The sequence below is a fragment of the Monodelphis domestica genome, chromosome 2 (genome assembly GCF_027887165.1).
Source record: "Monodelphis domestica isolate mMonDom1 chromosome 2, mMonDom1.pri, whole genome shotgun sequence".
NCBI classification, from domain to species: domain Eukaryota; kingdom Metazoa; phylum Chordata; class Mammalia; order Didelphimorphia; family Didelphidae; genus Monodelphis; species Monodelphis domestica.
In genome coordinates this window covers 263,458,040-263,475,412 of record NC_077228.1, presented here as the reverse complement: position 1 = coordinate 263,475,412, position 17,373 = coordinate 263,458,040, and the positions used below count along the sequence as shown (strand labels likewise).

The following is a 17,373-nucleotide window of genomic DNA, read 5'->3' as shown; positions in this document are numbered from 1 at the left end:
ATGAGCTCATATAATAAAAATGATAATCCTACCCACATTTATGTACTTAATTAGTGTCATACATATCAAACTACAAAAAACTTTTTTATAGAATTAGAAAAAATTATGACAAAGTTCATCTGGAAGAACAAATGATCACGAATATCAAGGGAAATAATGAAAAAAATGTAAAAGATGGGGGCCTAGCAGTACCAGATCTTAAACTGGACTGTAAAGCAGTGGTCAGCAAAACAATATGGTACTGACTAAGAGACAGGAGGGTGGATCAGTGCAACAGATGAGGTATAAATGACTTTAGAAGCTAGTGTTTGATAAACCCAAAGGTCCCAGCCTTTGCAACAAGAACTCACTCTTTGATAAAAACTGCTAGGAAAATTGGAAAAAAATATGGGGAAAACTAGGTTTAGATCAACATCTGACACCCTATTCTAAGATAAATTCAAAATGGATAAATTACTTAAATATAAAGAGTGAAATCATAAATAAATTAGATGAACATAGAATAGTATATACCTGTCAGACCTGTGGGAAAGTAATGAATTTAAGAACAAGCAAGAGAGAGAACATTGCAAATTATGAAATGAATTCCTTTGATTATATCAAATTAAAAATGGTTTGTACAAAGAAACCAACCAAAATTAGAAGGAAAGCAACAAATTGGGAGAACATTTTTATAATAAAACTCTCTGATGAAAGTTTAATTTCCAAAATACATAAGGAACTAAATCAAATTTATAAAAAAACAAGCCATTCCCCAATCAACAAATGGTCAAAGGAAATGAATAGCCAGTTTTCACATGATGAAATCAAAACTATCAACAAACACATGAAAAAGTGTTCTAAGCATCTCCTGATTAGAGAAATGCAAATTAAAACAATTCTGAGGTTCAAAAGCAATCTGGGATATTAAGTGATTTGCTAGTTACACAATTAAATATGTGCTTTTAGAGGGACTGAAATCTTGCCACCTCTCTTTCCACTTTACCATGATGCTTTTTCTCATAATATACTAATAAGAAAAAAGCTATCCACTACTATAGAAATAATCAATGGAGTATCAATGCAGCTTGAAGCATATCACTATTCATTTTATCTCCTTTCTGAATATTTTCTTTTATAAGTAATATGTATCTTGTTTTAAAACATGACAAATGTGTAAATATGCATCACATGACTACTCACATATAACTTATATCATATTTCCTGCCATCTCAAGAATGGGAGGAGGAGATGATAAGATTGCAAAACATGAGAAAACAATTATTAAGATATATATTGAAATGTAAAGAATAAAAAAAAACCACAACATCACATATTGGATATGATTCTGCTTTTAAACATTCTGAAGAAGTTTTTGAGAAGATATTTGACCAAGAAGAACTGGGTATTATTATAATTTCCTTTGGATTATTGCTTCTAATTTTTCTTGAACTCAAAGCACAAGGAATTGAGGAGCGACTTTTTAAAATGCTTTACCCCCAAAAATACTCAGGTTTATAAATAAATATATGCTAAAACATATAGAATATGGAGTTACATATTAATTAATTCTATTCACATTTTCCTTTCTGCTCCCATGTATAACATATCTATAAGATGTCTTACGTATGATACCCTATTCATATATAAATATCCGGGAGCTTCACTGACCATTTCTAATACTAGTTTGCTGGCAGGTTTAAATGTTGACCACTTCACATCTACTTCAGCAGTGTGACATTTGGGAAGCAAATAGTTTCAATAGTCACTTCTGATGGTTGAAATAGGAACAGTGAATATTGGACAGGAACTTAAAAAGTCTGGGCTTTAGCCTCAGTTTCGTCACTAGTTATATTACCTTAAGTCATATCATTAGAAACTATTTTATTTCTTTGCTGATGAATCTGATGTTCTTTCACAATTCCCTTCTTCCTTGAACTCTATAACTTTTGAAACTAAATACACCCTTCTCTCTGAATTATTATAGCATCATTCTTTCCTGGTTTTCTTTTTATCATCACCCATGATCTGCTTCCTAATTGCAACTGTACAGATGCCACCTAATATTCTGATCCTCTTAGTTGTTACTACCCCCTTCATACTATGTACTTGCTTTATATACATTTTTGGATTTATTACTCTATGTACATGTGTCCCTAGTAAAATGATTTTTGAGTCTGTAGTATTCTGTTTTTGCACATCTAACCATTAGTACAATCTTTGGTACATAATAAACCCTTAGTAGATGCCAATCTCTTCATCTCACTTGTCATATGAGCCTGCTTCCTTCCAAAATAATTTATTTAATGCGGATTTCTCTTCTTTGTTCCTAAGAGTATAGATAAGAGGGTTCAACATAGGAGTCACTAAGTTGTAGAAGAGGGTGAGGAACTTTCCCTGGTCCTGAGATGAGTTGTTCCCTGGTTGCATATAAATGTAAATGATGTTACCATAAAAGAGAGAGACCACAGTGAGATGAGACCCACAGGTGTTGAAGGCCTTTCTTCGACCTGCAACTGACTTGATCCTTAGAACTGTCTGGGCAGAAGATGGCGGCTTAGAGAAAGCTAAAGTTCAGATCTCTGGAAAACCCTTCCCAACCGATCTCAAACTATAAGCTCCTAAGGCGCCGAAATTCAAAACGATCAACTGCACAGACCCTGGGAACCCTCCTCCTGGACCTGGACCCGGTTCAAAAGGTACGGCTCCCCTCAAAAGCCAGAACCCGAGATCACTCGGACCTCAGGGGTAGGAGCGCAGAGTCCAAGGCTCCCGGAAGCCGCAGCCCAGCCGGGCTCAGAGAGCAGGGTCCTCGGAACAACAACCCTCAGGGCCTTCTACCCGAGTCCGGGTGAAAGTTACTGCCTGGGGCTTCCGCTGCAGAGAGCTGGTCGAAACAACAGCAACCATCAGGGCGGGCAAGACAGCCTCACGGGCTGGATCCTGCTATCCAAGTCTCAGTGAAAGTCCTTGCCCTCGGAGCTTGGGGAAGCTGCAGCCCATCCCCCCGCAGGCCGACGAAACAGCCTTACGGCCAGCGATTCTGAAGGCAACTTCCGGAAAGCGAGCCGGGGGGAGAGTGTGGCCTCGTGGTCCGACCCTTCCATTCCAGTTCCAGTGAGGCATATTCAGTTTAACACAGGGAAAGTTCATAGAACCATCTGCCCAGGACTAAAGCCTCTGAACACCAGACAGAGATAAGAAAAACTAATCCTCCACATTCAGAGATGGCAAACTCCACAGAGGCACAGAAGCCCCAAAATACCAAGAAAAATAAGAAGAAAGGGGCGACTTTGGACACATTCTATGGAGCCAAAATACAAAATACAGAGCAGATAGAAGAAGATATACAAGAAAATTCTCCAAAATCTTCCAAAGGAAATAGAAACTCTGCACAAACCCATGAAGAATTTGAATCAGAAATGACCAAAAAGATGGAAGCCCTCTGGGAGGAAAAGTGGGAAATAATGCAAAAGAAATTCACGCATCTACAAAACCAGTTTGACCAAACTGTAAAAGAAAACCAGGCTTTAAAGCAAGAACTAAGAAAGCAAAGCCAAAACACCAAGAAATTAGAAGAGAACATAAAATATCTCACCGACAAGGTGATAGATCTGGAAAATAGGGGGAGAAGAGAAAATTTAAGAATAATTGGACTCCCAGAAAAGCCAGAAATAAACACCAAACTGGACATGGTGATACAAGATATAATCAAAGAAAATTGCCCAGAGATTCTAGAACAAGGGGGCAATACAGCCACTGACAGAGCTCACAGAACACCTTCTACACTAAACCCCCAAAAGACAACTCCCAGGAATGTAATTGCCAAATTCCAAAGCTATCAAACAAAAGAAAAAATCCTACAGGAAGCCAGAAAAAAGACAATTTAGATATAAAGGAATGCCAATCAGGGTCACACAAGACCTTGCAAGTTCTACTCTGAATGATCGTAAGGCATGGAACATGATCTTCAGAAAGGCAAGAGAGCTGGGTCTCCAACCAAGAATCAGCTACCCAGCAAAACTGACTATATACTTCCAAGGGAAAGTATGGGCATTCAACAAAATAGAAGACTTCCAACTTTTTGCAAAGAAAAGACCAGAGCTCTGTGGAAAGTTTGATACCGAAAATCAAAGAGCAAGGAATACCTGAAAAGGTAAATATTAAGGAAAGGGGAAAAATGTTATCTTCTTCTTTTACTCAAACTCTCTTCTATAAGGACTACATTTATATCAATCTATGTATACTAACATGTGGGGAAAATGTAATGTATAAATAGGGGGTAAAGAAAGACCAAATAGAATAATGGTTCTCACACAAAGATTCACATGGGAAGGGGAGGGGAAGAAAACTCCTATAAGAAGGAGAGGAAGAGAGGGGGGGAGGTTTACTCAAACCTCAATCTCAGGGAAATCAACTCTGAGAGGGAAAAACATCCAGATCCATTGGGATCTTGAATTCTATCTTACCCAACAAGGGTAAGGAGAAGGGAAAACCAAGGGGGGGAGGGGGAGAGGGAGAACAAAAAGGGAGGGAAAGAGAGGGGGGAGGGGGAGGGAACAAAAAGGGAGGGACTAAAAAGGGAAACATCAAGGGAGGGGACAAGGGGGACTGATTCAAAGTAAATCACTGGACTAAAAGGTAGAGCCGAAGAAGAAAAGGTTAGAATTAGGGAAGGCAATCAAAATGCCAGGGAGTCCACAAATGACAATCATAACTTTGAACGTGAATGGGATGAACTCACCCATAAAACGTAGACGAATAGCAGAATGGATTAGAATCCAAAACCCTACCATATGTTGTCTTCAAGAAACACACATGAGGCGGGTTGACACCCACAAGGTCAGAATTAAAGGATGGAGTAAGACCTTCTGGGCCTCAACTGATAGAAAGAAGGCAGGAGTGGTAATCATGATATCTGATAAAGCCAATGCAAAAATAGACCTGATCAAAAGGGATAGGGAAGGTAATTATATTTTGTTAAAAGGGACTCTAGACAACGAGGAAATATCATTGATCAACATGTATGCACCAAATAATATAGCACCCAAATTTCTAATGGAGAAACTAGGAGAATTGAAGGAAGAAATAGACAATAAAACCATACTAGTGGGAGACTTAAACCAACCATTATCAAATTTAGATAAATAAAATCAAAAAATAAATAAGAAAGAGGTAAAAGAAGTGAATGAAATCTTAGAAAAATTAGAATTAATAGACATATGGAGAAAAATAAATAGGGATAAAAAGGAATACACCTTCTTCTCAGCACCACATGGCACATTCACAAAAATTGACCATACATTAGGTCACAGAAACATAGCACACAAATGCAAAAAAGCAGAAATAATGAATGCAGCCTTCTCAGATCACAAGGCAATAAAAATAATGATTAGTAATGGTACATGGAAAACCAAATCTAAAACCAATTGGAAATTAAACAATATGATACTCCAAAACCGTTTAGTTAAAGAAGAAATCATAGAAACAATTAATAATTTCATCAAGGAAAATGACAATGGCGAAACATCCTTTCAAACCTTTTGGGATGCAGCCAAAGCGGTAATCAGAGGCAAATTCATATCCCTGAAAGCTTATATTAACTAACAAGGGAGAGCAGAGATCAATCAATTGGAAATGCAATTGAAAAAACTCGAAAGCGATCAAATTAAAAACCCCCAGCAGAAAACCAAATTAGAAATCCTAAAAATTAAGGGAGAAATTAATAAAATCGAAAGTGATAGAACTATTGATTTAATAAATAAGACAAGAAGCTGGTACTTTGAAAAAACAAACAAAATAGACAAAGTACTGGTCAATCTAATTAAAAAAAGGAAGGAAGAAAAGCAAATTCACAGCATTAAAGATGAAAAGGGGAACAGCACCTCCAATGAAGAGGAAATTAAGGCAATCATTAGAAATTACTTTGCCCAATTATATGGCAATAATTACACCAATTTAGGAGAAATGGATGAATATATACAAAAATACAAACTGCCTAGACTAACAGAAGAGGAAATAGAATTCTTAAATAATCCCATATCAGAAATTGAAATCAATCAAGCCATCAAAGAACTTCCTAAGAAAAAATCCCCAGGGCCTGATGGATTCACCTGTGAATTCTATCAGACATTCAGAGAACAGTTAATCCCAATACTATACAAACTATTTGACATAATAAGCAAAGAGGGAGTTCTACCAAACTCCTTTTACGACACAAACATGGTACTGATTCCAAAACCAGGCAGGTCAAAAACAGAGAAAGAAAACTATAGGCCAATCTCCCTAATGAATATAGATGCAAAAATCTTAAATAGGATACTAGCAAAAAGACTTCAGCATGTGATCAGAAGTATCATTCACCATGATCAAGTAGGATTTATACCAGGGATGCAGGGCTGATTCAACATTAGGAAAACCATCCACATAATTGACCACATCAACAAGCAAACTAGCAAGAACCACATGATTATCTCAATAGATGCAGAAAAAGCCTTTGATAAAATACAACACCCATTCCTATTAAAAACACTAGAAAGCATAGGAATAGAAGGGTCATTCCTAAAAATAATAAACACTATATATCTAAAACCAACAGCTAATATCATCTGCAATGGGGATAAACTAGATGCATTCCCAATAAGATCAGGAGTGAAACAAGGATGCCCATTATCACCTCTACTATTTGACATCGTACTAGAAACACTAGCAGTAGCAATTAGAGAAGATAAAGGAATTGAAGGCATCAAAATAGGCAAGGAGGAGACCAAGTTATCACTCTTTGCGGATGACATGATGGTCTACTTAAAGAATCCTAGAGATTCAACCAAAAAGCTAATTGAAATAATCAACAACTTTAGCAAAGTTGCAGGATACAAAATAAACCCAAATAAATCATCAGCATTTCTATATACTTCCAACACAGCTCAGCAGCAAGAACTAGAAAGAGAAATCCCATTCAAAATCACCTTAGACAAAATAAAATACCTAGGAATCTATCTCCCAAGACAAACACAGGAACTATATGAACACAACTACAAAACACTCGCCACACAACTAAAACTAGACTTGAACAAATGGAAAAACATTAACTGCTCATGGATAGGACGAGCCAATATAATAAAAATGACCATCCTACCCAAACTTATTTATCTATTTAGTGCCATACCCATTGAACTACCAAAATACTTCTTCACTGATTTAGAAAAAACCATAACAAAGTTCATTTGGAATAACAAAAGATCAAGGATATCCAGGGAAATAATGAAAAAAAACACATATGATGGGGGCCTTGCAGTCCCTGACCTAAAAGTATATTACAAAGCAGCAGTCATCAAAACAATTTGGTACTGGCTAAGAAACAGAAAGGAAGATCAGTGGAATAGACTGGGGGAAAGCGACCTCAGCGAGACAGTATACGATAAACCCAAAGATCCCAGCTTTTGGGACAAAAATCCACTATTCGATGAAAACTGCTGGGAAAATTGGAAGACAGTGTGGGAGAGACTAGGAATAGATCAACACCTCACACCCTACACCAAGATAAATTCAAAATGGGTGAGTGACTTAAACATAAAGAAGGAAACCATAAGTAAATTGGGTAAACACAGAATAGTATACATGTCAGACCTTTGGGAGGGGAAAGACTTTAAAACCAAGCAAGATACAGAAAGAATCACAAAATGTAAAATAAATAATTTTGACTACATCAAACTAAAAAGCTTTTGTACAAACAAAACCAATATAACTAAAATCAGAAGGGAAACAACAAATTGGGAAAAAATCTTCATAGAAACCTCTGACAAAGGTTTAATTACTCATATTTATAATGAGCTAAATCAATTGTACAAAAAATCAAGCCATTCTCCAATTGATAAATGGGCAAGGGAAATGGATAGGCAGTTCTCAGATAAAGAAATCAAAACTATTAACAAGCACATGAAGAAGTGTTCTACATCTCTTATAATCAGAGAGATGCAAATCAAAACAACTCTGAGGTATCACCTCACACCTAGCAGATTGGCTAACATTACAGCAAAGGAAAGTAATGAATGCTGGAGGGGATGTGGCAAAGTAGGGACATTAATTCATTGCTGGTGGAGTTGTGAATTGATCCAACCATTCTGGAGGGCAATTTGGAGCTATGCCCAAAGGGCGACAAAAGAATATCTACCCTTTGACCCAGCCATAGCACTGCTGGGTCTGTACCCCAAAGAGATAATGGACACAAAGACCTGTACAAAAATATTCATAGCTGCGCTCTTTGTGGTGGCCCAAAACTGGAAAACGAGGGGATGCCCATCAAATGGCGGAATGGGTGAACAAACTGTGGTATATGTTGGTGATGGAGTACTATTGTGCTAAAAGGAATAATGAAGTGGAGAAGTTCCATGGAGACTGGAACAACCTCCAGGAAGTGATGCAGAGCGAGAGGAGCAGAACCAGGAGAACATTGTACACAGAGACTAATACACTGTGGTATAATCGAACGTAATGGACTTCTACATTAGTGGCGGTGTAATGTCCCTGCACAATTTGCAGTGATCCAGGAGAAAAAAACACCATTCATAAGCAAAGGATAAACTATGGGAGTGGAAACACCGAGAAGAATCAACTGCCTGACTACAGCGGTTGAGGGGACATGACAGAGGATAGACTCTAAATGAACACTCTAATGCAAATACTATCAACAAAGCAATGGGTTCAAATCAAGAAAACATCTAATGCCCAGTGGACTTACGTGTTGGCTATGGGGTGTGGGGGGGGGAGGAAAAGAAAATGATCTATGTCTTTAACGAATAATGCTTGGAAATGATCAAATAAAAAATATTAAAAAAAAAAAAGAACTGTCTGGGCAATGTATCCATAAGAGATAAGAATAAGCGAGAGGGGTACCAAGACAATTATTACAGATAAGATAAAGACTGTACTTTCCATAACCACTGTATCTACACAGGCCATTTTGATTAATGCTGGCATCTCACACAGGAAATGTTTCACTTGGCATCTCCCACATCGTGGTAGTTTCATTGTTATAGGAGACATAACCAAAGAGTTGAGGAGCCCAATGCCCCAGGACATCGCTACCAGTTGTACACAAATCTGAGGGTGCATAATGACAGTGTAATGGAGGGGTTTGCAAATGGCAATGAAACGATCATAAGCCATGACAGAAAGAAGGATACATTCTGTACCACCTAATCCAAGAAACATGAAAAGTTGGATGGCACAACCTAAGTAGCTAATGGTTTTATTGGGTCCTTTCAAGTTGAAGAGAAGTTGAGGTATAGAACTGGTAGTGAAACAAAGGTCTAGGAAAGAGAGGTTTGTAAGGAAGTAGTACATAGGAGTGTGCAACCGTGTGTCTAATAGGGAGACCAAAATAATGGTGATATTGCCCACCAAAGTAATCAAGTAGAAGATTAAAACTATCACAAAGAGGATATGCTCTAGCTTAGGCCGATCAGAGAAACCCAACAAGATAAAATGATCCTGGAAACTTTTGTTGATCATGACAATAATATCTTAGTGTGTACCTGTAGGGAGAGGAATAATAACATCTGTAAGTTTTAATAAGGAATAATAATACATGGGGGAAATAATGTGACTAAAATAGAGTAAAAGATCATCTGAAAATTTTATATATGACTATGATAAATAGCAGAAAACTTCAGCTAAGTCCCTCCTTGTTTTATCTTTTCCCTTTCATTCATCTTTCTATTTGCCTTTTTTCTTTTTCTTTTTTTGGTTATACTTCATAAAAAAAGTCTAGCAAATTCCTTCACTTGACTCTATGTTCGACTTAAACTATTTATCATTTTAATTCTCTCTTTTCTTCCACAGATAAACTCCTAGAAAATGTAGTGAGCATTTGTCATTTTTATGTCATTTCGTTCCACTTATTTCTCAGACTCTACTATCTCTGCTGATTGAAATAGCTCTCTTCAAAATTATTAATCATTTTGGCATTTCTTAATCACCACTGATCTCCCTTCTCCCATCCTTCATCAAGAAAAGAATATATCTTCCCCTAGAGCAGTGATGGAAACCTTTAGAGACAGAGTGCTGGGTCCTACTCTTTCCCTACCCTAGACCAAGTGCCACAACTTGCCCTCACCAGTGACTGAGTGCTACACCCTGCCCTCACTGTGCCCTGCCCCCTAGCCTCCCTCTTGCCCAGACACAGGAGGGAGGAAGTTCTCCCATTGGGCTGCTGGGCAGGTGATGTAAGGCACATGTGGAGAGGGGAAGGAGAGTGGCCCTAGTGCTCCACTCTCCTCCAGCTCTACTCTCCTCCAGCTATGTGTCACACTGTGAGCTATGCTCCCCTCAAAACTAACGCCTCTCCAACCCCACCACAGGAATCATCTTTACCACAGACTTAACAGACTGCCATCTGCACCACACCCTCACATCACACGGACCCCTCCCCCCCAACATACCCAACAGAGTCTTGCACTTCCATTGGGCTGCTGGGCAGAGGGGAGGATGAAGTGAGGAATGTCCTTAGGTACATGGAGAGGGGGAAGAGAACAGCTTCACCCTAACTTCCTCTGGCTTTCTAGTAATAAACTCTGGCATGTGGCTGCAGGTGTGCCCACAGAGAGGGCACACCATTTTTCTCAGTCTCTCTCATATGATTATCATGTGATCATATTCCCAATGTGTGGCTAGGTCCCAGGGATCTTTCCTAATCCCTGTTCTCTTTTCTTCTCTCAGTGATTTCACTGATTTCTATGTATTTACCTGTCACCATTGTGGAGATGACTCCTAAATATTCATGTCTAACACTCATCCATTCTCTGAGGTCCAATCCTAAAGCACTAATACCATCATCTGGATTATCCACAGGTTTTACAAACTTAATATGTTCCAAAAGAAAACTCATTATCCTTTTCCTTAAACTGACCCTCTCTAACTTCTTTTATTTTTGTCAAGGAAAATACAATCTTTCCAGGTAAAACTTCAGAACCATTTTCAAGTCTTTGCTCTCCATAACCCCCTCCTCTCCATCCAATGAATTGCTTATTAATACTTTTGCAATATCTATTAAATTTATCTCTTTTCTCCCTACATTACTGTTTACTCCCTACTTTAGATCAAGTCCAAACCATACCTGCCTGGACCATTGTAGTATTCTCCTATTGCTTTCCTGATTCCAGTCCACCCCCACCCCCACCCCCACTACTCTATCCATAAGTGGCAAATTACAAGTTAATATTTTTTTTAACTTTACCTTCTGTCTTAGAGTCAATACTGTGTATTGGGTCCAAGGCAGAAGAGTGGTAAAGACTAGACAATGGGGGTTAAGTGACTTGCCCAGGTCAGATTTGAACCTAGGACCTCCCATCTCTAGGCACGACTCTCAATCCATTGAGCCACCCAGCTGCCCTCACAAGTTAATATTTCTGAAGCCTGATTATGCCACTTTCTTGCTCAAGAACGTTCTGTGGCTCACAATGCTTCTGGTATAAATAAAAACATTAGTTTGATAATTTAAAACTCTTTATCATTTAGCTCCATGTCACCTTTCCAGAATGATTTCAAATTACTCTTCCTCCGAATATTCCACATTCTAGTCAAATTTGTCTAATTACTGTTCCCTGTAGCCTGCATTCCATCTCCCAATTCTGTGCCTTTGTTCAGGATGCTGTCCACTCCGAGAATGGACTCCCTTTGTATCTCAGGCTTTTGGGATCCTTAGGTTCTTTTAATTCTCAGGCAAATACCACATCCTACAAGGTCTTTCTTGATTCATACATCCTCCTAAATCATTTTATTTTATTGTGTATATATTTTCTATTAACTTATCTATGTACCTGTTGTCTTCCTCCTATTGAATATTAACTCTCTACTCATCCTGAGACCTAGAAGTGCCTAACCTATGGTTAAAAGATGTCTAATAGGCTGAAGTGAAATGGATACATTTAAAAAACCAACACCTCTTTCCTACCACTCCTCAAAAGGAGATCTTTTGAGATCACCTTAAATGTTAATGTTATATGATACTAAATGTAATGATTTAGAAATATTCTATATCAGAGAAGAAAACAAAGAATATAGGCACACCAAATAGTACTTCCCAACCTAAAATGCAAATGAATATATATATCCCTCACTCTAGTTATTCTTAATTGGATCAATTTTTAAAACTTCCTCTATTTTGGTTCATCATGAGCTCATAGTTAAAATCTTTCCAGCCTATTGTGGGCCTTAATAGAGACTTTGTTCCAATGACCCTCAAATAATAAAAAATGTAGTTACACCTAAACCTGCTCTCTAATCATTCTTGATTGACTCAAAACAAAAATGTATTATTTATTTAATAATTAATTAATAAATAATAATTTGCAATTATATAGCTTTAAATAACTCAATTGTTTCTAATATTTTCATACAAAAATATATAATTTATTCAGTAACTGGGTAAGTAACCTGTCATTTCAAATGATTTGATCAAATTACCTAATTGCCTTAAGTTTAATAAGAGAGTGACAACACTGAATTTAGATACAGAAGATCTATATTTGCTCTTTCTATCATATACTATCTATATGACCATGGATAATTCAATTCACATCTTGGGGAGTCAGTTGTTTTTGTTCATTTGTTTGCATCTGTGGAATGAGGGGGAGGAGACTAAATTATCTTCTATCCAGAATAACATTCTAAAACTCCTCATTGCCTAGGCCAGGGTTGGTGAACCTTTTCCCAGTTCGAGTGCCCAGAGGGCAAATTCAAGCTCTCAGTAAGGCCCTGAATTCTCAGAGTTGAGGAATGGAGAAAGTGTTTGCTTTAGATGTCTGGACAGATGGGTGGGGCATGCAAAAAATGCTTTTCATTAGTTGTCCTCCATTTCTGGAAAGGTCTGCCTCCATTTCTTGATTCCTTGTTTTCCTTTAAGACTCAACTGAAGGCTCACATTTGAGGGGCCTTTCCTGACCTGACAGTGCTTTCACTCTGAGAAGAGCTTGTCTCATCCCATTAGAATGTGTATTCTTTGAGGACCAGGGCTGTTTTTGCCTTTCTTACTGTCCACAGGGCTTAGGAAGTAATAAGTGCTTAATTATTCTTATTAAATGATTGACTAACTGACTCTAAAATCTCCTAATTGGATCTTTTTAAATTTCAGTTTCCTTATTATTAAAATGGGAAAAATAATACATCCATTATACATACATTCAAGGGTTTATTTCAATGTACCATTGATAATATAGGTAAGGTACTAGAATATGCTATTCAAATGTAATTAAAAATTTATTGACAATTTGGTAAGGTTGATGGGTGATAATATCTAACATTTATATTGGACCTTGAGGTATGAAAAGTATTTTCCATATAATATTTCAATTGCTCATCATAAAACCCTGTGGCATAGCTTTTCTTATCCTCTACATTTTATAGAAGAGAAAAAGGAGAGTGGTTAGGTAATTAATGACTTTTTATACTACTTTAAGTTTTGTAAAATGTGTTATATGCAACACTGTATTTAACTCTATTACTGTAAGTATTCCAACTGGTGATTATTTTGTACAATTGAGAAAACTGAAAATCTGAGAATAACTTCATCATCCTCATATATCTAGTAAGTGTTATAGGGAGAATTCAAACTCAGGTGTTCAGGATTTTAATTCCAGGTTTCTTTCCATATACCACATAGCTTATCTATATTATAGCTTGTTGGCAGAAGATTTATATTTCTAAATGCTTTTAGAAGAATTGAGAGGCTATTAGGTGATGTAGTGGGTAGGGATTTGGGCCAAGAGTCAGGAAGACCTGAATTCAAATTATTCCTCAGAAATTTACTGGTTGTATGCCCCTAGGAAAATCACTTAACCTCCCTCTGCCTCATTTTCCTCATTGTAAAATGGGGATAATAAAAGCACCTACCTTTCAGGGTGAATTCTACATGAAATAAAGTGGTAAGTGCTTAACACAACCTGGCACATAATAGTGCTAAATAAACATTTATTTCCTTCTTTTTATTTTGTTTTAAACTAATAAAATTATTTTGTATTTCCTGATGGACAGAGGTTGAAGAAGTAGAGATTGAAGTGTACCAGATGGAGGGAAAAATCAAGTCTGAAATAGCCTTTTAAAAAGATGCAGAAAATTTTGGCAATTCTATTTCTGCCATATTTCTTGAATTTATCTACTCTTTTTTGTCCCTCTGTTACTATATTAATTTATTAACTCTTTCATTCAGTATTTTCTAAGCGCCTCCTCTGAGCACGACACCATCACCTAGTATCATGATTAGTCTCGTGAAATTGGAATTACTATTCGATTCAGCTTCCCTTTTCCCAAGAAATAATGAAATAACCTTGGAAATGGGTGATCGAACAGAGCACAGAAGTGGCTCCAGCTCAGGCTTAACATAGTGATGACATCTTGTCCTCTCTGCTCCTGCCCTGATAACAAGCAGTCCTGAGCTTCCTGCTTCGAAATCTCCAACCTTTTGTTTCCTGTTATTTTGTTTGAATGACCCAATCCCTATATTCTTCGTTCAAATGTTCCAATTCCCATGTATGTTAATGTTAGCCTGGGAAGCTAGTCAATCAATAGCTTTACTGCTCTCTCTGCACACACACTGCTTTATTCAATAAAAAGGATTTGCATATTTGTACTTTTGATAATTTTTTCCTCATGCCTCCATTTACAGTCTGCTTTTGTTTTTTTTGGATCCAATTTCTCCTTTCTCTAGCACAGGATAGTAAGAAGCACAGAGAATTTTTAATTAGAAGGTGCAAGTCAGAATTTTGGGTATATTTTCCCCCTGCATGAATTTGGACAATTCATTTATATCTCAGCCTCAGTTTCCAATCTATCAATGGAGAAAACAATTTGTGTACCTGTGTGAATATCAAAATAGGCTATTATTATGTACATACTATATCAATAAATATTTATTAGCTTCTACTATGTGCCAAACATTATGCCAAGTGCTAGGGATACAAAGACAGGTAAAAAACAGTCCCATATATATGCCACTGTAGTGACTCTTATAATAATAATAGAAGCAGCATAGATAGAAGGCCATTCTTGGGGGGGAGGAAGACCTGGGTTCCATTCCCATTTCTACCCAAAGTGGCTATGTGACCCTGGGTTAGTCACTTAAACTCTCAGTTTTCCAAGTAAATTCCAGAGACAAAGATACAAGATACTAATGTAGAATTTAAATTAATGTCCAATACTCCAAGTGTCATATTTTATAAAGTTTATTAATAATCATTAGAAGTAAAGGAATAAAAAGGTAATTATCAAAGAAATAAGACCATGTGACCAAGCTCTCCTTGTCTGTTTAAAAGGCCCACTTCACCAAAGCCCCAACAGGAAGACCAGAGAGCGAGAGGAGGTGCTACACCAAATGTATATCCTCCCTACATCAGCATATAACTTGAGGAGAGTGGGGTGCTGGGAATTGTAGTTTTTAGCATAACAGATTCTAATTACACACTTATAGATTGATATTAGTAAAGGGAATTTCTCTACCAGGAGTTATTTACACTTATGACTTCATAAGTTTAGGTCCAAAAAATTAAAACTCTTTCACCTCAGAACTCATGGCCTCTGCATCCTAATCCTTGACTTAGAGTAAGTGCTTGTTGATTGAGTAGTGAGTGCTTTATTATAGTTTCTCTTTACTCCCAAGTATATTTTCACCAGTCACCTTTATACACCTTTATTCAAGTAACACTATCCCTGCGACTTGAAGAAGTGTGTTAATCTCCTTCACTTTTGCTTTATTTGTCCTCACAGGTACAGGTTAAAGCCTGTGATTGAAGATTAGAGATTTCTAGAAAATTGGTCCTGAGGAAATGATACAATCCTATGTGACCCAAGAAGCAGGAAAACAAAGCATATACAGACCATGACAATAAAAGCAGAAAGAGGCTTGCTGTCTTCATATGCTAGAAATCCACACCAGCCTGAGGGTGGGAGAAATATGTTGGAGAGGGAACCTACACAAAGTGGGGATTCAGTTACCCCCCAAATCAGCTTAGTTGTTAACAGGTAATTGGTACCATATATAAAATAGGCCATTCCTAATCAAACCCAGACATGGTGGAAAAGTTTTCAAGGCCCTTTATTGATACCAGATTTGGATGAAACTTAGGTAGGAGGAACTTTCTATTAGAAACACACACACACTGGTGAGAGGGTCTAACATTAACTAAGGGATTAGGAAGAAAATAACTCCTGGACACCATAGCATATTAAAAGTTCACCCAGAACTGCAAACATTATCTGCCTGACCCAGAATTAAGAGTGGAAAAGTAAAACTGTCTGTTTTATCTATATTTCTGTAGACATTAAGATTACTTACCCTAAGTGATGCAATATTGGAATCCTATCATTACAAATACAAAATCAAATAATAATTATGACATCAAACAATAATCTTGACATCAAGTATATAAAGTTTGCAATGATCATGCTTATGGATTCCACTCTCCAACCCAAAACTTTTCGAGCTAAAATATCTGCCCTGATTTTCATTGACTCAAGTGTATTATCTTCTTCCATTAGATTTGGCACATGATTAGTAATTAATAAATGTCTTTTCACTCTTTCATTCTAGTTAGAATAAATGTGATGTCAATCTACTTTTCAAAAACACCCATTAACACCTCATTGCTAATTCTTCACCATGACAAGACCTCTCAAAATCTTTATAAATTTGCAACAAAAGTTACACAATTATTGAATTTTACTTGAATAACTATTCTGTGAAGTAAGTGCTACAGCTATAGATAGTTCTGCATATGCCAAACCTGGAACTCAGAGAGGTTAAATGACTTCCTCACAGTCATACTACAAATAAATGTTAGAAATGGCATTCAAACACAGGTCTATATAATTCAAAGTCCAATAATCTGTCCAATGGACCAGAAAAATATCTCATTTTAAACTCTTCTTTTATCCATATAATCAGAAGTGATGCCCTATCCTCAAGTGTTCCATTCACTTTTCATGCATTGAAATGATCATATTTCTATTTTATAATATGGTAGCTGGTTGGAGAAATGAATAGAGAACTTATTTGGAATAAAAAAAAAGACTTGATTTCAAATTTGACCTCCAATATTGGTTATCTGTGTGATTATGGGCAAGTCACTTAATGGCTCTCTCTGCTTCAATCTCCTCATCTGCAAAATGAAGATATTTATACCACTTACCCTCCCAGGGTTTTTTGAATTCATTTTGAATAAAATGAAATAAAGCTCTGTGCAAACCCAAAAGGACTATAAAAACACTAGGTATTATTTTTATCTTCACATATTTATCTTATATTCCTTTAAAAATGATGGACTTCTGACTATCATTCATCTTCATATTCTAAAGCATTGTATCTCATGCAGTAAAATTTTTAACATTAATTGTAGGAAGGAA

The 17,373-nt window shown here is 36.9% G+C and overlaps 1 protein-coding gene across 1 annotated transcript; it reads right to left on the bottom strand.

Moving 5' to 3' along the window:
- Nucleotides 1-2,241: 2,241 nt before the first annotated feature.
- LOC107651113 (olfactory receptor 2W3-like) lies at nucleotides 2,242-9,502 on the bottom strand. The gene is made up of 2 exons (XM_056814697.1): nucleotides 8,827-9,502; nucleotides 2,242-2,517 (listed from the first exon to the last, which is right to left on the bottom strand). Exons 1-2 carry the CDS (start codon nucleotides 9,490-9,492, stop codon nucleotides 2,242-2,244), a joined length of 942 nt encoding a protein of 313 aa, XP_056670675.1. The 5' UTR covers nucleotides 9,493-9,502.
- Nucleotides 9,503-17,373: the final 7,871 nt, after the last annotated feature.